The sequence below is a fragment of the Salmo trutta genome, chromosome 20, assembly GCF_901001165.1.
Source record: "Salmo trutta chromosome 20, fSalTru1.1, whole genome shotgun sequence".
NCBI lineage: Eukaryota > Metazoa > Chordata > Actinopteri > Salmoniformes > Salmonidae > Salmo > Salmo trutta.
The window spans coordinates 11,361,024-11,384,227 of record NC_042976.1 but is presented as its reverse complement, the minus strand read 5'-3'; the positions used below and the strand labels follow the sequence as shown (position 1 = coordinate 11,384,227).

Sequence of the window (23,204 nt, the reverse complement as noted above, 5' to 3'; positions counted from 1 at the left end):
TGCCAGCACCATGGTTCACCCTAGCGATGGTGCCAGGTTTCCTCCAGACGTGACGCTTGGCATTCAGGCCAAAGAGTTCAATCTTGGTTTCATCAGACCAGAGAATCTTGTTTCTCATGGTCTGAGTCACTCCAAGCCGGCTGTCGTGCCTTTTACTGAGGAGTGGCTTCCATCTGGCCGCTCTACAAAAAACTGTTTTCGTGTTGTCATGATGGGGTATTGTGTGTAGATTGATGAGTTATTTAGAATAAGGCTGTAACGTAAATAAATGGAAAAAGTCGAGGGGTCTAAATACTTTCCGAATGCACTGTATCGCTATCGGGGCTGTAGTTAGGAGTACTATTAGAGTGAGGGGAAATAATCTATATAAAAAGCACTGGGATGTTTGACATGCTAAAATAGACGTGGCTATTTGCCTTGTGAAATAAAAATACATCCATAAAGGGCTAGAATACAAATAGTACAATGTATTTCAACCCTTGAGGCTACAGATTATTTTAATGTGGCATTACAAAGTAATCTATTAGCACGCTAATCAAATGCAATGTTCAAGTTCTCATAGCATAATAAATATATGTGATGAGTTTTCTTAGCTACCACACCCGTTGGTTTTTCAGAGGGCCTCGTTAATCACATTCACAACTCTTTCTAGTTATCTGCAACAAATATTTAATCAGTACCACAGCGCTATCTGCTGTTAATCGGTTGACATAATTGTGTGGACTACAAGTCCCACAAGCAAGCGTTCGTGCCTATGGACTACTACACCCATCATGCTAATGTAGTTCAGCGATGAGATTGAACGTTCTAGCACAGTTTCTAATACTTTCACAATAGAAACGACTGGACAGCATTACAAAACAGAAAAAGCCAACACATTTTATTAAAATGCTTTGGTTTGAAGGCTCTATTCCAGCAGCCATCATCTCCGCCAAAGAACAGAGCTCCATCTTCGTCGTCGTAATAACAGGTATTGTTTTGTAGATTACGGTAGCTAGCCAGCGCAGATTTGTTAGCAAACCAGTTGATTTGAATGATTCGCTAATGTAGCTAGAAAACTGAGACCAAACGAGCTCTGTCATTGTCAGTAAACTAGCTATGAATATCAACAACATGACATAACGTTAGCCAACGGGTCGAAATGGAAAGGAATGACAGCTGTCAAATATCAGCTAACGTTAAATAATACGATTTACCTAGTTAGTTAATTGTTAGCTAACTGGTTATTTCTAGCCGCTAATGACAACCAAACTGTCTGGCTAGCTTGCTGACCCGTTTGTTTACATACAACAGAAACAGCGTTTCTCTCGTCATTATTCACCGTTCGTTCCTTGCCTAATTTCAGTAGAACCAGCGACTGTCACCACCAACATACTTGTCTTGTGGGCAGTGCGTGTGATGCGAATTATTCACCACTTCTGACATTCTTGTCTTCGACCAGGCGACGATGAGGTGTCAGCACAAATGATGTCCAGTTGGGAGGACGACAGAGTGGCCGAGGCCTCCCATAACTGCTGTGTCGCAATCAAGGTGGATGCCAAGAGGTAGCCTATAATGCAATCCTACACTTGTGTGGATATGATACACACTGCTTCCTTACATTATTTTCAAATGACAATAGTAATACTAACATAAATGTTATGTCTTATGTTTAATGTTTTTTTTTCTTCCAGCGAGACATGCTCTCAGTTCTCTCAAATCTGTATCCTTCTCCTCCAAAGGGTTTTTATTACCCCTATAGTTGGACTGTTGTGTTTCTGATCCCTCAGTCATTATTTTGTGTAGAAGATGTTGCATCTCTTCTAAAACCTGGGATTATTCACCAACTGTATTCTTTCAGACATATTCTAGACTATGCAATCAAGTCCAATGCCTTTGTTGTTATTATGTTGTTGTTGTGCACATTGGTTTGGCCATAACTTCCCCTTGAAGACCCGGTGGTGTGCATCCCATCCAGTTTCTTTATCGGAGAGAATGGAATCCCCCTGGAAGTTGTTGCCGGGAGTGTCTCTGCAGAGGAACTCATGAAAAGAATCGACAAAGTCATAAAGGTAAGACTTAAATAGAAAATACAAACAATAACAGTAAATTGTTTCCAAGAGTGCTGAGGGTGTCACACTGAACATGCATCTCTTGTGCCTTACAGATGCACGCCCAGCAGATAGCAGGCGGGGGAGCGGAAGCAGGGACTCCCGTGAAGGCTTGCCCACCAGCCGTGGTAGCCTCAGAGCCAGCTCCAGCACAGCCCCCCTCACTACCTGCAGCGCCAGCCACATCTAAAGGTGTGATTGTGTGTCAGACCACCGTGGACGATGCTGATTAATGATGGTTCACCACAGTAGTTTTTCTGCATAACAATGCAACAAAATACGAGCAGTTGCGCTATACAGAAATGCCATTCTGTGTGTGTTACTAGATACGCTACATTAATAAAAGTATGTGGACAGCTGCTCGTCGAACATCTCATTCCAAAATCATGGGCATTAATGTGGAGTTTGGCCCCCCCTTTGCTGCTATAACAGCCTCCACTCTTCCACTATATGATGGAACATTGCTGCAGGGACTTGCTTCCATTCAGCCACGAGTATTCGTGAGGTCGGCACTGATGTTGGGCGATTAAGCCTGGCTCGCAGTCGGCGTAACAATTCATACCGAAGGTGTTTGATGGGGTTGAGGTCAGGCCTCTGTGCAGTCCAGTCAAGTTCTTCCACACCGATCTCAACAAACCATTGCTGTATGAACCTCGCTTTGTGCAGGGGACATTGTCATGCTGAAACAGGAAAGGGCCTTCCCCAAACTGTTGCCAAAAAGTTGGAAGCACAGAATCGTCTGGAATGTAATTGTATGCTGTAGCGTTAAGGTTCCCCTTCACTGGAACTAAGGGGCCTAGCCCGAACCATGAAAAACAGCCCCAGACCATTATTCCTCCTCCACCAAACTTTACAGTTGGCACTATGCATTGGGGCAGGTAGCGTTCTCCTGGCATCAGCCAAACCCAGATTCTTCTGTCGGACTGCCAGATGCTGAAACGTGATTCATCAATCCAGAGAGTGCGTTTTCACTGCTCCAGAGTCCAATGGCGGCGAGCTTTGCACCACTCCAGCCGAGGCTTGGCATTGCTCATGATGATCTTAGGCTTGTGTTCGGCTGCTCGGCCATGGAAGCCCATTTCATGAAGCTCCTGATGAAGACTTGTGCTGACGTTGCTTCCAGAGGCAGTTTGGAACTTGGTAGTGAGTGTTGCAACCGAGGACAGATTATTTTTACATGCTATGCGTTTCAGCACTCGGCGGTCCCGTTCTGTGAGCATGTGTGGCCTACCACTTTGCGGCTGAGCCGTTGTTGCTCCTAGACGTTTCTACTTCATAATAACACCACTTATAGTTGACTGGTGCAGCTCTAGCAGTGCAGAAATTTGATGAACTGACTTGTTGGAAAGGTGCCATCCTGTGACGGTGCCATGTTGAAAGTCACTGAGCTCTTCAGTAAGACCATTCTACTGCCAATGTTTGTCTATGGAGATTGCATGGCTGTGTGCTCGATTTTATACACCTGTCAGCATCAGGTGTGGCTGAAATAGCCAAATCCACTAATTTGAAGGGGTGTTCCCATACCTTTGTATATAGTGTCCTGTTGATATGAACAACAATGTGTAGACTTAAATAGAGACACTGACATGATTACTGTTAATTGATACACTTGGTGTTTCTCAATGTATACTAACGTGCTCCAAGCACGGGAGAGTTGGGGTATGGATCCAAATCAAAGTATGCAAAATGGAGCACGGAGGGCACTTCTTGAATTAGTACTCCGTTTGTACATATATTGAAGTATGCATCAATGCAAGCTTCAACAGAAAGTATGCATAGAAATATGAAACAACCATGTAAAAAAAAACATATTCTCCACACTCGTCCTCACAAGAACCATACTCAAGAGAACGTAGTCGAGGAATGCATTTGGAGCATGGATCACGGTAGTATGCATATTGAGAAACGCACACTGAAAAGGATTTCTGTAATCCGCTTGTGGTTCTGCTCAGAATCCCTGTCCAGGCCAGCAGAGGAAGGCGGAGCATCAGCCTCAGTGGTCGTCACCCCCGGGGAAGACGGGAGCGCATCGTCAGACGACGCATCAACCAGCTCTCAGCCTGACGGTGGCCTTGATGCTAAGGTGGAGAGGTAGGAACGACACACAACGGAGGAGCAGGGATGGAGGGTTGAAACATGCTTTATCTTCTAAACCTTCCCTTCTGTAGGTTAACAAAGAAACTGGAGGAGAGACGGGAGAAGAAAAAGAAAGAGGAGGAGGAGGTAAAGAATACTGACACCTCCCCTACTGACACCTTGCTGGTGTCCCATACTGACACCTCCCATACTGACACCTCCCCTACTGACACCTTGCTGGTGTCCCATACTGACACCTCCCATACTGACACCTCCCCTACTGACACCTTGCTGGTGTCCCCTACTGACACCTCCCCTACTGACACCTTGCTGGTGTCCCATACTGACACCTCCCCTACTGACACCTCCCCTACTGACACCTTGCTGGTGTTCCCTACTGACACCTCCCCTACTGACACCTCGCCTACTGACACCTTGCTGGTGTCCCATACAGACACCTCCCCTACTGACACCTTGCTGGTGTCCCCTACTGACACCTCCCATACTGACACCTCGCCGGTGGCCCCCACTGACACCTCGCCGGTGGCCCCCACTGCTCTTTTAATACTATGCACATTTTGGCTAATCTAAATGTGTATACATAGTATGGACGGCCTATTGATACTTGTGTGCGCCTGTATCTATTTCTGTGTGATGATGGTCAGGGTGAAATAAAGAAGGAGATGGAGAGAAGGAAGATGGGGAAGGAGATGCTGGACTACAAGAGGAAAAACGAGGATGAGAAGACCAAGCGCATCATGGATGAGAGGAGCAGAGAGAAGGCAGAGGAGAAGGCTGCCAGGGAGCGTGTCAAAGCACAGATCGCCCTGGTAAACAAATGCATCAAACTCTCACCCCTCAGCTTCAAAACCCACCAAGACTTTGAACTAAAATAATAATCCCTTGTTGGGCCTCTCTGATTAAACTTTCACTCATGAATAACTCCCTCTAGTGGCCTGAGTGAACACTGCAGGGTTTGGTGATGAAATAGACATTGTTTGTTGTGGTGGTGTGGAATGAGTATAGTGGCTGGCTGATGCACGTTTGTCCCCACAGGACCGTGCTGATAGAGCTGCCCGCTATGCCAATAACCAGGAGGAGGTGGAGGCAGCCCGGCTGGCAGCACTGCAGGCCAGACAAGCAGAGGCGGAGGCCAAGAAGGAGATTGCACACAGGGAGAGGAGGTATGGAGCTACTTTAGTCACAGGAGAAAATGTAGATTCACTTCAAACAGTTAATTTTTTTTTTTACACCCAAGAAGTTCTATGTTGTATGTCACCACTAATGTAATCATAGATTAACATAAAAAAACGTGTGTGTTATTTTCCTCCAGCGCCATAGCAAGAATACAGTTCCGTCTCCCAGATGGTTCTTTCTTCACCACCCAGTTCTCCTCAGAGGCCAGACTGAATGAGGCTCGGCAGTTTGCTGTCAATGTAAGACTTTTTCCAAATCAAGTTAGATAAGTGAATATTAAGAACATGTTCATTCTCTCTGGTGGAATATGATATTAAATATCATAATGCCGGCTGTCACTAAAGAGTTTGCATTTCTCCTTTCAGGAAGTGGGAAATCGGTATGGCAACTTCTCCCTGGCGACTATGTTCCCTCGCAGGGAGTTTACGGCTGACGACCTGGGTAAGACTCTACTGGAGTTGGAGCTGGCTCCCGGTGCCTCCATAGTCCTGCTGCCTGTGAGTGACTGGAAACCTAGATACATCTCCCATTTTCCACTTTGTTATTTGTGAATTCACAACAAGACAGTGTCATAGCATCACTGCAGTTAGATTTAGTCCTCGTACATGCATGTATGGTTGACTTCATGTAAGGTTTAGGTTTCTTTGTGTACATTGGTCTAGTTTCCCATGTTTGTTTTAGGGACTTTTTCTTGTTTTCCCTGTCTTTTTTGCTGGTTCTCCCTAGTAAAATGACAACACTGAGTATAATGTGTTTTATATCCTTCATAACCGCTTCCAGCAAACAGGACGGCCCAATAACACGGTGGTGCAGTCGTCCTCTGGAGGGGGTATCTGGGCTGTGCTGGGTACCATCCTCTATCCCCTGCTGGCTGTGTGGAGGTTCCTGAGCGGTTTCCTCTTCACCAGCCCACCCACCCCCGGAGCAGCAGGCCCCAGAGGCCCAGCCCAGCAGCCCAACACTAACTCAGGCTCTGATTCCTCCCCATCTGCTGAACCGAAGAGGTGAGGCCCCATCCAGCAGGCTCTTCGATGTACACTCCTATGTTTAGGAGTAGCTGAGATTGTTGTGATGGTACATTATGGTTAGGAGTTCAGGTGACAAGACTTTGCCCGATTGTTACAATGTACAGTTACATTGTAATTGAATGGTTAAACTCACCCAGATTAATCATTATCAGGGGTCATAACATGCATTGTTGTTGTAGCCAGAGGGCAAAGAATTCTGAGAATGATTGATTGAATAGTGTGGTTGTGTAAGATTGGGTGTTCTAAAGCCTAATTGGTTTGTTTCACATCCATTTTCACTTTTTCAGAGAAACCCTTCGCAAACGCACACTGGAGAAGCAACCAGTAGACTTCAAACGAGACGGCAAAATCCACAGGCTACGGAATCACCAGGACAGTGAGGATGAAAATAACACTTGGAACGGCAACTCTACCCAGCAGATGTAGTGCAATAACACTGTCTTCCCCCTGCCCTTCCGCCCTCCATCCCCTTGCTCTCACCCTCCCTCCCCCTCCTCTCATCTCTCCCTTCCCCCCCCTCCTGCTAATATTAGGGCTGTTTGTTTTATGTTTATCTTGTCTAAGCCTGTACTCTGCTCCTCCCCTGCATGGGTAGATGTAATCAAGTTTACCTCCCGACCGTTGGGCTTGAACAGAGAAGACCCCCTTTGTGTTGAAACTGTTACTTGATTCATTCAGCCTCTTACAGAATAGAACCAGCCGGGGGGGGACCTTCAGTATCTTGACATGTCTACTGTATGATGAAGGGCTGAGACAGGTGTTGATTGATGGCCTTGTCTAAATGAGAACTTTTGTTTTATTTAACATTCAGTAACCAGATAAAACGCTGTTTAATGATGTATGATATGAGGCCTCTGGTCTGGCAGAGGGGGCTGTGCGTGTGTAACCAAGGCTGTGGCCCCTTGGTATAGACTACCTCCCTCGGCAGTAGAATGTGTTGTTTCTACTACTAGTTGAACATGGGAAACCACTGTACTGCTCTCATTTAACTATGGGAATAAAAATACATGTTTTTCAATAAAACAATCATTTGGTTGGCTCTATAATTCTGTTAAATCAAGCCTTACCGTAATACTTTTTTAGGTTTGCAATGTCATCTAATGAGCTGTGAATAACATCAGTGACTCAGATGGTACAGTGAAACAATCAGATCTTTATTGGTTCAGATGTGCAAAATACAATTGATTTGATATTCTTGCTTTCGCAGCAGTGCTTTACAACTGTAGGTCATAATCACCATTTTATATGTGTATATATAGCGATTAATTTACGTTTGTCTCTATTTTTATGGTCACCCTGTTATATGAACTCTCGTTTTAATATGGTCAAACTTTCAAAAGAAACAAACATTACTCGTCAAATCAGTGTAAAAGCAGGTGAGCTGGTTCTGTTTTTGCTAATTTGCTGGTGTGTTGTGGTAGAAAACTGAGCAGGTCGAGCATAACACATCAACCCTGTTACCCATAGACTGGCTAGAAAAGTTAAATGTAAGCTTGCATTCAATTGCCCCTCCGTTGCACACAAGCTTCCATTTTCATGGCTGATTTAAGATTACTATAGTATTTTATTTAACCCCTTGAAATGGGGAGAATTTGTTTTTAACATGCATGTGCTCTCATGATCATGTTAAAATTAGGTGAAGTTACACTTCTTAAAAGGCACTGAATTGGTGGAACGACCCAGCTAACATTGTCATGATCATTTAAAAAACAAACTACACATAGCCATTGAGGCTGTATACAAGAATAGTTTTTTTTGTTGTCTCTGTCTTTTCTATATATACAGTTGAAGTCGGAAGTTTACATACACTTAGGTTGGAGTCATAACTCGTTTTTCAACCACTTCACAAATTTCTTGTAAACAAACTATAGTTTTGGCAAGTCGGTTAAGACATCTACTTTGTGCATGACAAGTAATTGTCCCAACAATTGTTTACAGACAGATTATTTCACTTAAAATTCACTGTATCACAATTCCAGCGGGTCAGAAGCTTACATATACTAAGTTGACTGTGCCTTTAAACAGCTTGGAAAATTCCAGAAAACGATGTCATGGCTTTAGAAGCTTCTGATAGGCTAATTGACATAATTTGAGCCAATTGGAGGTGTACCTGTGGATGTATTTCAAGGCCTACCTTCAAACTCAGTGCCTCTTTGCTTGACATCATGGGAAAATCAGAAGAAATCAGCCAAGACCTCAGAATTCTTTTTTTAGACCACAAGTCTGGTTCATCCCTGGGAGCAATTACCAAACACCTGAAGGTACCACGTTCATCTGTACAAACAATAGTACGCAAGTATAAACACGTCATACTGCTCAGGAAGGAGATGCGTTCTGTCTCCTAGAGATGAACGTACTTTGGTGCGAAAAATGCAAATCAATCCCAGAACAAAAGCAAAGGACCCTGTAAAGATGCTGGAGGAAACAGGTACAAAAGTATCTATATCCACAGTAAAATTAGTCCTATATTGACATAACCTGAAAGGCCGCTCAGCAAGGAAGAAGCCACTGCTCCAAAACTGCCATAAAAAAGCCAGACTACGGTTTGCAACTGCACATGGGGACAAAGAACGTACTTTTTGGAGAAATGTCCTCTGGTTTGATGAAACAAAAATAGAACTGTTTGGCTGTAATGACCATTGTTATGTTTGTTTTATGTTTTCTTCGGCTTGCAAGCTGAAGAAAACCATCCCAACCCGTGCAGCACGGGTATGGCAGCATTATCTTGTGGGGGTGCTTTGCTGCAGAAGGGACTGGTGCACTTCACAAAATACATGGCATCATGAGGTAGGAAAATGATGTAGATATATTGGAAGCAACATCGGTCAGGAAGTTAAAGCTTGGTCGCAAATGGGTCTTCCAAATGGACAATGACCCCAACCATACTTCCGAAGTTGTGCAAAATGGCTTTAGAACAAAGTCAAGGTATTGGAGTGGCCATCACAAAGCCCTGACCTCAATCCCATAGAAAACTTGTGGGCAGGACTGAAAAAGCATGTGCGAGCAAGGAGGCCTACAAACCTGACTCAGTTACACCTGCTCTGTCAGGAGGAATGGGCCAAAATTCACCCAACTTATTGTGGGAAGCTTGTTAAGCAATGTAAAGCAATGTAAAGGCTTTGCTACCGAATACTATTTGAGTGTATGTAAACTTCTGACCCACTGGGAATGTGATGAAAGAAATAAAAGCTGAAATAAATCTCTACTGTTATTCTGACATTTCACATTCTTAAAATAAAGTGGTGATCCTAACTGACCTAAGATGGGGAATTTTTACTAGGATTAAATGTCAGGAATTGTGAAAAACAGAGTTTAAATGTATTTGGCTAAGGTGTATGTAAACTTCCGACTTCAACTATAATTTATTTTAATATCTTATGTTCTTATCTGTACTTTGTCATGTATTTGTACGTTTTATGTGGATCCCAGGAAGAGTAGCTGCTGCATGTGCAGTAGCTAATGGGGATTCTAATAAACTAAACATGTCACAGCTTCTCTGTGCCAAACTAAAACGCAGAATTTCCCACTTTCGACCTGGTTAAAGAGCCTCATACCTAGGAAAATATAAATACTCTACTTTAAGGCATTAGGTGTACTTGCCTCCTAAGTATTTGACAAGTTTTTAATTGTTGTTTCAGTGCTGTCCTTAAAATAAGATTTCCATCTCTCAGATGGTCTTGAAGCTGATGAGGTAGTCTGGATAGGCACCTGCATCACAGAACACCACATAGATAAACGGATTCTGCAGATTATTGACGGCACAGTCATGTAGCCCCTGGTGGAGGTCACCGGGGTTCAGGGGGTTTGGCTCCTTCATGCCCTGCACCCCCAGGCAGGGTGAACCCACCAGCACCCTGGCACGGTACATGTACTTCAGCCCACTGGCATCTGGATTGGAGTATGCATCTTGGCACGAGTACCACATCTCTTTGGCAAAGTAAGTCCCGTCGCCGTATGCAGTAGCTAAGAGGAAAACAGATTCAAGGTTAATTAAATACTGAATAAAAATGGAGGGCTTCATCTTCAGGAATCTAGTCAAACTGATAACCACAAGACTGTTTTTGCTGTGATAAGAACTTTAAATTGTTTGCTAAAACTTTGATTAAGCTCCTCCTAAGAGCACTGTCAGTATCTACCCGAAGAGAGCAGTAACGAGGCTATAGATTGTTCCGTACCGTTTCTCCCACAGAAGCTCCTGTTGAAACCACAGGTGTTGATTTTCTGACAGATGTCTTTGGTTGTTCCGTGGTAAAGGCTCAGCTCGTTCTTGTTTTTGGGATACTTCTTATCCATGGCCTGTTTTTTCACTGCGTACCTCTGCCATTGGTCTTTGCTCTGAATCCTCTGGATCTGTCAGTGATAATTGAGAAAACCAACATTTTTCTTCTGGTTATATATGTAATCTATATATCACAGCAGTAACACCTCACTGAAAGCCAAACCACTGCTTTTAAATCAGGGCAAGGCGACTGGAAACATGACCGAATACAAACAGTGTAGCTATTCCCTCCGCAAGGCAATCAAACAAGCTAAGTGTCAGTATAGAGACAAAGTAGAGTTGCAATTCAACGGCTCAGACACGAGAGGTATGTGGCAGGGTCTACAGTCAATCACGAACTACAAAAAGAAAACCAGCTCTGTCGTGGACCACGATGTCCTGCTCCCAGACAAACTAAACAACTTCTTTGCTCGCTTTGAGGACAATACAGTGCCAACGTGAGTAAAGCATTTAAACGTATTAACTCTCGCAAGGCTGCCGGTCCAGATGGCATCCCTACCCGCGTCCTCAGAGCATGCGCAGACCAGCTGGCTGGTGTGTTTACGGACATAGTCAATCAATCCTTATGCCAGTCTGCTGTTCCCACATGGTTCAAGAGGGCCACTATTGTTCCAGTTCCCAAGAAAGCTAAGGTAACTGAGCTAAATGACTATCGCCCCGTAGCACTCACCTCCGTCATCATGAAGTGCTTTGAGAGACTAGTCAAGGATCATATCACCTCCACTCTGACACCCTAGACCCACTCCAATTTGCTTACCGCCCCAATAAGTCCACAGACGACGCAATCACACTGCATACTGCCCTAACCCATCTGGACAAGAGGAATACCTATGTAAGAATGCTGTTCATCAACTACAGCTCAGCATTTAACACCATAGTACCCTCCAAACTCGTCATTAAGCTCGAGACCCTGGGTCTCAACCCCGGGTCTCGACCCCGCCCTGTGCAACTGGGTCCTGGACTTCCTGACGGGCCGCCCCCAGGTGGTGAGGGTAGGAAACAACATCTCCACCCCGCTGATCCTCAACACTGGGGCCCCACAAGGGTGCGTTCTCAGCCCTCTCCTGTACTCCCTTGTTCACCCATGACTGCGTGGCCATGCACACCTCCAACTCAATCATCAAATTTGCAGACAACACTACAGTGGTAGGCTTGATTACCAACAACGATGAGACGGCCTACAGGGAGGAGGTGAGGGCCCTCGGAGTGTGGTGTCAGGAAAATAGCCTCACACTCAACGTCAACAAAACAAAGGAGATGATCGTGGACTTCAGGAAACAGCAGAGGGAGCACCCCCCTATCCACATCGACGGGACAGTAGTGTAGAAGGTGGAAAGTTTTAAGTTCCTTGGCGTACACATCACGGACAAACTGAAATGGTCCACCCACACAGACAGCGTGGTGAAGAAGGCACAACAGTGCCTCTTCAACCTCAGGAGGCTGAAGAAATTCTGCTTGTCACCAAAATCACTCACTAACTTTTACAGATGCACAATCGAGAGCATCCTGTCGGGCTGTATCACCGCCTGGTACGGCAACTGCTCCGCCCACAACCGTAAGGCTCTCCAGAGGGTAGTGAGGTCTGCACAACGCATCACCGGGGGCAAACTACCTGCTCTCCAGGACACCTACACCACCCGATGTCACAGGAAGGCCAAAAAGATCATCAAGGACAACAACCACCCGAGCCACTGCCTGTTCACCCAGCTATCATCCAGAAGGCGAGGTCAGTACAGGTGCATCAAAGCTGGGACCGAGAGACTGAAAAACAGCTTCTATCTCAAGGCCATCAGACTGTTAAACAGCCATCAGTAACATTGAGTGGCTGCTGCCAACATACTGACTCAAATCTCTAGCCACTTTAATCATAAAAAATTGGATGTAATAAATGTATCACTAGTCACTTTAAACAATGCCACTTTATATAATGTTTACATACCCTACACTACTCATCTCATATGTATATACTGTACTCTATACCATCTACTGCATCTTGCCTATGTCGTTTGGCCATCGCTCATCCATATATATTTTTTATGTACATATTCTTATTCATTCCTTCACAGTTCTTGTGAAATTGTTAGATTACTTGTTAGATATTACTGCATGGTCAGAACTAGAAGCACAAGCATTTCGCTACACTCGCATTAACATCTGCTAACCATGTGTATGTGACAAATAACATTTGATTTGATTTACCTGGACAATTTGAATGGTTGGCTGCGTATTAGTATTTGGGTTCTTGCTGGTTGCAATGAACTCTTTCTCAATTCTCTGGTACTCTCCTGAACTGGGAGCCAGTGTGACGATCTCCAGATCCTTGCCCTCCATTCTAGTCCAGCTCTGTGGGAACTGAATGACGGCTGAAAAACAGACGCACAGTGGAAATAATTGAACAGATCATCGATGTAAAAACACGACCATGAGCGTTATCACCGAAGTTTGACAGGAATATTCTATTAATATTCTGTATTGGACACTGTATAAAACTATACATTTGTATGAACTAAAAACTATACTTTCATATAAAACCTTTTCGTAAACATTAAAACCGAGGCATTACCTGTTTCAGAGTCCGCCACAAGGCTCCTTTTGACCCAGGTGATGGTCCCTTTGCTGTCAGTCTGCTGCATGTCCTTCAGGTCCACAGTGAACGTCTCCCCCTGGTGGTTATATTTAAAACACTTCTCTTTCCTGTGGAAGGCCAGCTCCAGATCATAGTTTAGACTACAGTCCAGCTCTCCCCAGGTCTCTCCCTCCCCCGCCTCCCAGCGCACCGTCTCCCTCAGCCTCTTCTCCTCTCCCTCCCGGCTCTCCCTGTCCCTCGCCCCCTGCAGATAGTCCCTGATCTGGAGGACGGCGGAGAGAACGTCGTCTTTCTTCCCAGAGATGGTCATCTTGTCTGGGGACGCCACCAGGACATGGACCTGGTTCTTCTGGCTCAGGGCCACGATGGCCTCCTTCTGGGCCTCCAGGAGCAGGTGAAGGTGGCTGGAGTAAAGGTCCCGGCTAATGCACTCCTCAGAGATCAGCTCATCCAGGAGTTTCTTCACCTTGGTCAGGCTGGCAGGGGAGGGCCCATACACCACAGCCTCCATACTGGGGAAGACCACGGCTGCTGTGGCACTGGCCAAAAACAGGGCTGGTTTGGTAGGGGTGGGCTGGGTTGGTCTGGTTGTTTTGGCAGTTTTTGATGACTTTTTGGCTATGGGAGTGAATTAAAAAACAAAGAGTGCTGTGAGGAACCTTACAAGACTTTCAAAAATAACAACATTGTATGCTTTGGTTTTATATTAATGAAGCAGAAAAAGAACATGATCTAATTCTGTATACAGCCAAATTCTTAAAGGTATATTGATGATTAAAGTCCCACTCCCGCCTCCTTAGAACCTCATTTATCCACCAGATTGACTTAACAAAAGGCACATATTTTTGTGCCCTTAAGTATGTTTACTTTACTGTAGGACTTTAAGTTAAAGGTTGGAGGTTCAACTCTGGTCTTAAAACCCTGATACCTACCTGCAGGCTTGGGGATCACCTTCTTGAAATTTTTCACAACCTCCTCAAAGTCCTTTATCATCTTCGCTTGGAATATAACAATGTGAATCGTTGTAACTGACGGAGTTCTGATGCTTATCAGTAAATCAGCTATTGCGGCTATCATTGCATTCCCGACCTGCACTGCTCCCAAGTTACCAGCACCTGTACAAGGGCACAAACAATACCACATCTGTTAGAATAGACATTTGTGTCTTTAGTGTCCAGTGTATTTATTTGTTATATCTTCATACAGTACATGGACAGCAAATAATACATGTCACTGTAAGGTTTTCAACAATAATACTAGATTGTTATTATGCCTACCTGTTCCGAGTGCTGGGAAAGAGACCGATTGTATTTTCTTGTCTTCACACATCTTTAACACTTTAAGCATGGAGCTGGTGATCTCCTTCTCCTTGGTCTGTCCCACCATGTGGATGATGTGCTTGGTCTTGAGATTCCCAGGCTTGGTCATGACAACACCATCACTGGGTTGGGTCCCTGGGATCAGAACGGAAAAAAAAGGATTAGCAAGTCCTTTTTTACTGTGTTAGAATGAATGTATTAGGGATGTTTACGATTCGATACGTATCTAGAGCTCCGATACAATACAGGAATATATTTGTTTGATTAGGGGAACGAATTGATGCGATTTGGTTTCAATTTGACTCACATTATTTTTTGTTGCATGAACAAATTCATTTTCCATTTGAAATTAAAATCTGCTGCTGATGGGACCTCAGGAGCTGGGCCTCTCTGAACTGGATCTGTCTGAGATGACATCTCTGAGTGGCCCTCTGTTAGTGTCTGTCAACTAAGCTGAGCCATTGGTCAGACTAAGTGAACATGTACCACCCCACTATCAGATTAGAGTATGTGGTATTTTATTAGGATCCCCATGAGCTGTTGTGAAAGCAGCAGCTACTCTTCCTGGGGTTCCACACAAAACATGAAATAATACAGAACATTAATAGACAAGGACAGCTCAAGGACAGAACTACATACATTTGAAAATGGCACACGTATCCTACATATCAATACATAAACTATCTAGGTCAAAGAGGGGAGAGGCGTTGTGCCATGAGGTGTTGCTTTATCTGTTGTTTTTTTTAAAGCAGGTTTGCTGTTCATTTGAGCAATATGAGATGGGAGTTCCATGCAATAATGGCTCTATACAGTGCCTTCGGAAAGTATTCAGACCCCTTGACTTATTATTTATTTAACATTTATTTATGTTAGTCTTATTCTAAAATGGATTAAATAAAATAAAAATCCTCAGCAAATCTACATACAATAAACCCATAATGACACAGTGAAAAGTATTTTTGGAAATGTTTGCAAATTTATTGAAAACAAAAAACAGATATACCTTATTTACATAAGTATTCAGACCCTTTGCTATGAGACTCGAAATTGAGCTCAGGTGCATCCTGTTTCCATCGATCATCCTTGAGATGTTTCTACAACTTGATTGGAGTCCACCTGTGGTAAATTCAATTGATTGGATATGATTTGGAAAGGCACACACCTGTCTATATAAGGTCCCACAGTTGACAGTGGATGCCAGAGCAAAAACCAAGCCATGAGGTCGAAGGAAATGTCTGTAGAGCTCCGAGACAGGATTGTGTCGAGGCACAGATCAGGGGAAGGGTACCAAAACATTTCTGCAGCCTCTATGGAGATGGGAGAACCTTCCAGAAGGACAACCATCTCTGCAGTACTCCACCAATCAGGCCTTTATGGTAGAGTGGCCAGATGGAAGCCACTCTTCAGTAAAAGGAACATGACAGCCCGCTTGGAGTTTGCCAAAAGGCACTTAGACCATGAGAAACAATATTCTCTGGTCTGATGAAACCTCTGGGCGAAGGTTCAACCTTCCAACAGGACAACATAGGAGTAACTTCGGGACAAGTCTCTGAATGTCCTTGAGTGGCCCAGCCAGAACCCGGGCTTGAACCCGATCAAACATCTCTGAAGAGACCTGAAAATAGTTGTGCAGCAACGCTCCCCATCCAACCTGACAGAACTTGAGAGGATCTGCAGAGAAGAATGGGAGAAACTCCCCAAATGCAGGTGTGCCAAGCTTGTAGTGTCATACCCAAAAAGACTCGAGGCTGTAATCGCTGACAAAGGTGATTCAACAAAGTAATGAGTAAAGAGTCTGAATACTTACGTAAATTTGATATTTCCGTTTTTAATTTTTAATAAACTAGCAAACATTTCTAAAAACCTGTTTTTGCTTTGTCATTATGGGCTGTTGTGTGTAGATTGAGGGAAAAACTATTTAATACATTTTACAATTAGGCTGTAACCTAATAACATGTGGAATGTCAAGGTGTCTGAATACTTTCCTGAAGGCAAAGTAGAATGCTGTATGCTTTCTTAATTTTGTTCTGGATTTGGGGACTGTGAAAAGACCGCTGAGGTAATTTTCAACACAATTTTCAACACATTGTTTCATAATTCAGGAAGATGTCATGCAGTCAATCTCTCCTCAACTCTTAGCCAAGAGAGACTGGCATGCATATTATTTATATCAGCCCTCTGATTACAATGAAGAGCAAGACGTGCTGCTCTGTTCTGGGTCAGTTACAACTTAACTAGCTAGGTCTTTCTTTGCCGCACTTGAGCACACGACTGGACAATAATCAAGATAAGACAACTAGAGCCTGAAAGACTTGCTTTTTGGAGTGTGTTGTCAAAAAAGCAGAGCATCTCTTTATTATGGACAGACTTCTCCCCATCTTTACAACCATCGAATCTATATGTTTTGACCATGACAGTTTACAATCTAAGGTAACACCAAGTAATTTAGTCTCCTTGTTCAACAGCCACACCATTCATTACCAGATTCAGCTGAGGTCTAGAGCTTAGGGAATGATTTGTACCAAATACAATGCTCTAAGATTTAGAGATGTTCAGGACTAGATTATTACTGGCCACCCTTTCCAAAACAGACTGCAACTCTTTGTTAAGGGTTTCAGTGACTTCATTAGCTGTGGTTGATGATGCGTATATGGTTGAATCATTAGTATACATGGACACACAGGCTTTGTTTAATGCCAGTGGCAGGTCATTGGTAAAAATAGAAAAGAGTAAAGGGCCTAGAGAGCTGCCCCGCGGTACACCACACTCCACATGTTTGACATTAGAGAGGCTTCCATTAAAGAAAACCCCCTGACTTCTATTAGATAGATGGCTCTGAATCCACGGTATGGCAGAGGTTTTTTCAACAACAGGTTATGGTCAATAATATCAAAGGCTGCACTGAAATCCAACAATACAGTTCCCACAACCATCGTATTATCAGTCTTTGAACCAATCATCAGTCATTTGTGTCAGTGCAGTACATGTTGAGTGCCCTTCTCTATAGGCATGCTGAAAGTCTGTTGTTCATTTGTTTACAGAGAAATAGCATTGTATTTGGTCAAACACCATTTTTCCAACAGTTTGCTAAGAGCTGTGTTGGGTTCTGAGAGAATTAAATGTTACTTATTCATGTGTCAGGGAAAAATTACATACTTACCTGATTTGTTTGATATTAATAGTAAACGGTTATATATTTAACTAAGAGTAAGACTGGCCTGCTAATGCTGACCACTCTAGCTTCCTGCAGTTAGTCTGGGCATCTGGTTAAGGAAATGGGTTTTACTAGGGATAGCTTGAGCTGACAATGACTTGGTGATAAAATTCTAAAAGCTGGCATTCTATAGACAAGATGTGGTGTGTGTGACCCGAGGTAGAGATAGCCTGGAAGAGTTTAGAACAATGTCTCATTGTCTCATCTTCCTGGCATCTGGGAAACTAAGCCGGGTTGGAAGTAAAACAACATCCTGTGCAGATAAGCAACCTTGGTCCATCTCCTGGTTATGGGAATAGTAGAAATGACTGATTGAGCATTTAGGGCCTATATACGATCTGTTTTTTCATTATCAGGTAAGCTCTCGGCAACACAACCTAGAGTGTGCGGTCGACGGTTTCATTATTGCAATAATTAATTGATGTTGAACAAAGATGATTGTTTGAATAATTGTCCAAGTCTCTCTCAGTACTGAAATTTCCACTACACATGTCACTGATGGAGTGCTAAGGTTGAGGGTCTACAACAGAAGTTAAGGGTTATAGGAGGAAGGTATATAGTGGGTGCAACTAAGCTTGGAATGTGTTGAGTGCAGGGAAGCGATTACATGTGGCAGGCATTGATAAGGGGAGACAGGTGGAGATCTTAGAAACTAACAAATGTCACTGTGGGAGAGAGGGTCATGTATAATGTTTACATTATGTCAGGATATGTTATGGTTAGCCATCAGGGATCCTCTGGGAGGAGAAGAGACACAGTCTGGTATCAATCACCATGACAGCCTTGAGTTGGGGAGGAGTGAGCACTTTGGGGTAGAGGTCAGGTTAGATTATGTGAGGAAGAACAGATATCACTAAGGTTCTGTCTAGCAACAGGGATGCATTGGCTGTTCGGTTGTGGAGGAGGGGACTCAGCCTAGGAGAAATGATTAAATATCAGTGCTTGTGTGAAATGTTTTTTTTGTCTGAATACAGCTGTGTCGACCCTTTGGGAAGAATTAAACTAGGTTAAGCTTCTCTAGTGTCTGTGAGTTATTTACTCTGAAAAATAAGAAACTAACAGCTGGCAACAAGCTGATAGGTCTGCTGTTAGAACCAGTAAAAGCCGCTTTACCACTCTTGGGTAACGGAATGACTTTGGCTTCCCTCCAGGCATGAGGACAAACACCTTCCTCTAGACTTAGATTAACGATATGACAGACAGGAGTGGCCAGAGTCAGATACCATCCTCAGTAGCTTTCCTTCAGATCACAACTCCATTTTGCTCCTCCCTTCCTATAGGCAGAAACTCAAAACAGGAAGCACCCGTGCTAAGGTCTATTCAAAGCTGGTCTGACCAATCGGAATCCATGCTTCAAGATTATTTTGATCACGCGGACTGGATATGTTCCGGGTAGCCTCTGAGAACAACATTGACTTATACACGGACACGGTGACTGAGTTCATCAGGAAGTGTATAGGAGATGTTGTCCCCACTGTGACTATTAAAACCTACCCAAACCAGAAACCGTGGATAGATGGCAGCATTCGTGCAAAACTGAAAGCATGAACCACTGCCTTTAACCATGGCAAGGTGACTGGGAATATGGTTGAATACAAACAGTGTAGTTATTCCCTCCGTAAGGCAATAAAACAGGCAAAACGTCAGTACAGACACAAAGTGGAGTCGCAATTCAACAGCCCAGACACAAGATGTATGTGGCAGGGTCTACAGACAATCATGGATTACAAAGGGAAAACCAGCTACATCACGGACACCGACGTCTTGCTCCTGGACAAGCTAAACACCTTCTCCACCCGCTTTGAGGATAATATAGTGCCACAGGATTGTGGGCTCTCGTTCTCCGTTGCTGACGTGAGTAAGACGTTTAAGCGTGTTAACCCTTGCAAGGCTGCCGGCCCAGACAGCATCCCTAGGCGGCGTCCTCAGAACATGCGCAGACCAGCTGGCTGGAGTGTTTACGGACATATTCAATCACTCCCTATCCCAGTCTGCTGTCTCCACTTGCTTCAAGATCTCCACCATTGTTCCTGTACCGAGGAAAGCAAAGGTAACTGAACTAAATGACCATCATCCCGTAGCACTCACTTTTGTCATCATGAAGTGCTTTGAGAGGCTAGTTAAGGATCATATCACCTCTACCTTACCTGACACCCTAGACCCACTTCACCGCTTACCGCCAAAAAAGATCCACAGACGATGCAATCGCCATCGCACTGCACGCTGCCTTATCCCATCTGGACAAGAGGAATACCTACAGTTGAAGTCGGAAGTTTACATACACATAGGTTGGAGTCATTAAAACATGTTTTTCAACCACTCCACAAATTTCTTGTTAACAAACTATAGTTTTGGCAAGTCGGGTTGGGACATCTACTTTGTGCATGACACAAGTAATTCTCCCAACAATTGTTTACAGACAGATTATTTCACTTATAATTCACTGTATCACAATTCCAGTGGGTCAGAAGTTTACATACACTAAGTGTACATACACTATCATTTGAGTCAATTGGAGGTGTACCTGTGGATGTATTTCAAGGCCTATCTTCAAACTCAGTGCCTCTTTGCTTGACATCATGGGAAAATCAAAAGAAATCAGCCGACGCCAGAAAAAAAAACTTAGACCTCCACAAGTCTGGTTCATCCTTGGGAGCAATTTCCAAACGCCTGAAGGTACTACGTTCATCTGTACAAACAATAGTACACAAGTATAAACACCATGGGACCAGCAAAAAGAAGCGTTCTGTCTCCAAGAGATGAACGTACTTTGCTGCGTAAAGTGCAAATCAATCCCAGAACAACAGCAAAGGACCCTGTGAAGATGATGGAGGAAACAGGTACAAAAGTATCTATATCCACAGTAAAACGAGTCCTATATCGACATAACCTGAAAGGCCGCTCAGCAAGGAAGAAGCCACCGCTCCAAAACTGCCATAAAAAAGCCAGACTACGGTTTGCAACTGCACATGGGGACAAAGATCATACTTTTTGGAGAAATGTCCTCTGGTCTGATGAAACAAAAATAGAACTGTTTGGCCATAATGACCATTGTTATGTTTGGAGGAAAAAGAGGGAGGCTTTATATATGTGGATATATTGAAGCAACATCTCAAGGCATCAGTTAGGAAGTTAAAGCTTGGTCGCAAATGGGTCTTCCAAATGAACAATGACCCGAAGCATACTTCCAAAGTTGTGGCAAAATGGCTTAAGGACAACAAAGTCAAGGTATTGGAGTGGCCATCACAAAGCCCTGACCTCAATCCTATAGAAAATTTGTGGGGAGAACTGAAAAAGCGTGTGTGAGCAAGGAGGCCTACAAACCTGACTCAGTTACACCAGCTCTGTCAGGAGAAATGGGCCAAAATTCACCCAACTTATTGTGGGATGCTTGTGGAAGGCTACCCAAAACGTTTGACCCAAGTTAAACAATTTAAAGACAATGCTACCAAATACTAATTGAGTATATGTAAACTTCTGACCCACTGGGAATGTGATGAAAGAAATAAAAGCAATCTCTCTACTATTATTCTTACATTTCACATTCTTAAAAGAAAATGGTGATCCTAACTGACCTAAGACAGGGAATTTTTACTAGGATTAAATGTCAGGAATTGTGAAAAACTGAGTTTAAATGTATTTGGCTAAGGTGTATGTAAACTTCTGACTTCAACTGTACATAAGAATGCTGTTCATTGACTATAGCAGCCTTCAACATCATAGTACCCTCCAAGCTTATAATTAAGCTTGAGACCCTGGGTCTCGACCCCGCCCTGTGCAACTGGGTCCTGGACTTCCTGACGGGCCGCCCCCAGGTGGTGAAGGTAGGAAACAACACCTCCACTTCGCTGATCCTCAACACTGGGGCCCCACAAGGGTGCATGCTCAGCCCCCTCCTGTACTCACTGTTCACCCATGACTGCATGGCTATGCACACCTCCAACTCAATCATGACACAACAGTAGTAGGCCTGATTACCAACAATGACGAAAAAGCCTACAGGGATTAGATGAGGGCCCTGGCGGAGTGATGCCAGGAAAATAACCTCTCCCTCAACGTCAACAAAACGAAGGAGCTGATCGTGGAGTTCAGGAAACAGCAAAAGGAGCCCGCACTTATCCACATAGACGGGACCACAGTGAAGGTGGAAAGCTTCAAGTTCCTCGGCATACACATCACTGACAATCTGAAATGGTCCCCTCAAACAGACAGGGTGGTGAAGAAGGAGCAACAGTTACTCTTCAACCTCAGGAGGCTGAAGAAATTTGGCTTGTCACCTAAAACCCTCACAAACTTTTACAGATGCACAATTGAGAGCATCCTGTCGGGCTGTATCACTGCCTGGTATGGCAACTACACCACCCGCAACCACAGGGCTCTCCAGAGGGTGGTGTGGTCTGCACAACGCATCACCGGGGGCACACTGCCTGCCCTCCAGGACACCTACAGCACCCGATGTCACATGATGACCAAAAAGATCATCAAGGACATCAACCACCCGAGCCACTGCCTGTTCACCCCGCTATCATCCAGAAGGTGAGGTCAGTACAGGTTCATCAAAGCTGGGACCGAGAAACTGAAAAACAGCTTCTGTCTCAAGGCCATCAGTCTGTTAAATATCCATCACTAGCCGGCTACCACCCGGTTACTCAACCCTGCTTCTTAGAGGCTGCTGCCCTATATACATAGACATGGAATCCCTGGCCACTTTAATAATGGAACACTCGTCACTTAAATCATTTTTACATACTGCTTTACTCATCTCATATGTATATACTGTATTCTATTCTACTTTATTGTAGTCAATGCCACTCCAACATTGCTCGTCCTAATATTTATATATATTTTAAATCTATTATTTTACTTTAAGATGTGTGTATGGTTGTGAATTGTTAGATACTACTGCACCGTTGGAGCTAGAAACACAAGCATTTCGCTACACCCGCAATAACATCTGCTAAAAATGTGTATGTGACCAATAACATTTGATTTGAAGTTGTCAATGCCAGGAGGTTTGTCATTATTGATTGATAACAATTTTTCCACCTCCCACACTAACTTTAGAAAATGTAAATGTACAATGCTTTTCTTTCATTATTTGTTTTTTTTATGCATGAATATGATGACTCACTGTTCGTTGTTGGCATTTCCTGCCTAAGTTTGCCCACTTTGCCAATGAAGTAATCATTAAAATAATTGGCAACATGAAATGGTTTTGTGATGAATAAGCCATCTGAGTTAATGATGTTCTGTCCATATTGTCATTTAATGTAGTCCAAAGTACTTTTCAATCATACTTTATATCATTGATCTTGGCTTCATAATACAGTTTCTTCTTCTTTTGTTGAGTTTAGTCACATTAAGTCAGATGTGCAGCCAGACTTATTAGCCACTCCTTTTGCCCCATCTCTTTC

At 43.8% G+C, this 23,204-nt stretch overlaps 2 protein-coding genes across 5 annotated transcripts in view; one reads left to right on the top strand and one right to left on the bottom strand.

Moving 5' to 3' along the window:
- The first annotated feature begins 765 nt into the window (after positions 1-765).
- LOC115155545 (UBX domain-containing protein 4) lies at positions 766-7,447 on the top strand. 3 transcript variants are annotated; one of them, XM_029702242.1, is made up of 13 exons: positions 767-970; positions 1,442-1,544; positions 1,674-1,702; positions 1,933-2,051; positions 2,147-2,282; positions 4,043-4,181; positions 4,259-4,313; positions 4,844-4,996; positions 5,223-5,350; positions 5,500-5,602; positions 5,729-5,860; positions 6,144-6,367; positions 6,679-7,447. In XM_029702242.1, exons 1-13 carry the CDS (start codon positions 889-891, stop codon positions 6,815-6,817), a joined length of 1,542 nt encoding a protein of 513 aa, XP_029558102.1. In that variant the 5' UTR covers positions 767-888; the 3' UTR covers positions 6,818-7,447. The 3 variants fall into 3 exon arrangements, with proteins under 3 accessions (XP_029558103.1, XP_029558102.1, XP_029558101.1); XM_029702241.1 differs by having other exon boundaries at positions 4,832-4,996; XM_029702243.1 differs by lacking the exon at positions 1,674-1,702 and having other exon boundaries at positions 766-970; positions 1,958-2,051; positions 4,832-4,996.
- A 2,322-nt stretch (positions 7,448-9,769) lies between these two features.
- Positions 9,770-23,204, bottom strand: part of LOC115155543 (uncharacterized) — a 32,717-nt gene continuing 19,282 nt past the window's right edge. For both annotated transcript variants that reach the window (XM_029702237.1, XM_029702238.1), the window contains exons 21-26: positions 14,535-14,711; positions 14,190-14,372; positions 13,234-13,875; positions 12,870-13,033; positions 10,567-10,741; positions 9,770-10,354 (exon numbers count right to left, since the gene is read on the bottom strand). In XM_029702237.1, coding sequence (XP_029558097.1) covers positions 10,059-10,354; positions 10,567-10,741; positions 12,870-13,033; positions 13,234-13,875; positions 14,190-14,372; positions 14,535-14,711 — 1,637 coding nt within the window. In that variant the 3' untranslated portion in view covers positions 9,770-10,058. The remainder of the gene's footprint in view (positions 10,355-10,566; positions 10,742-12,869; positions 13,034-13,233; positions 13,876-14,189; positions 14,373-14,534; positions 14,712-23,204) is intronic.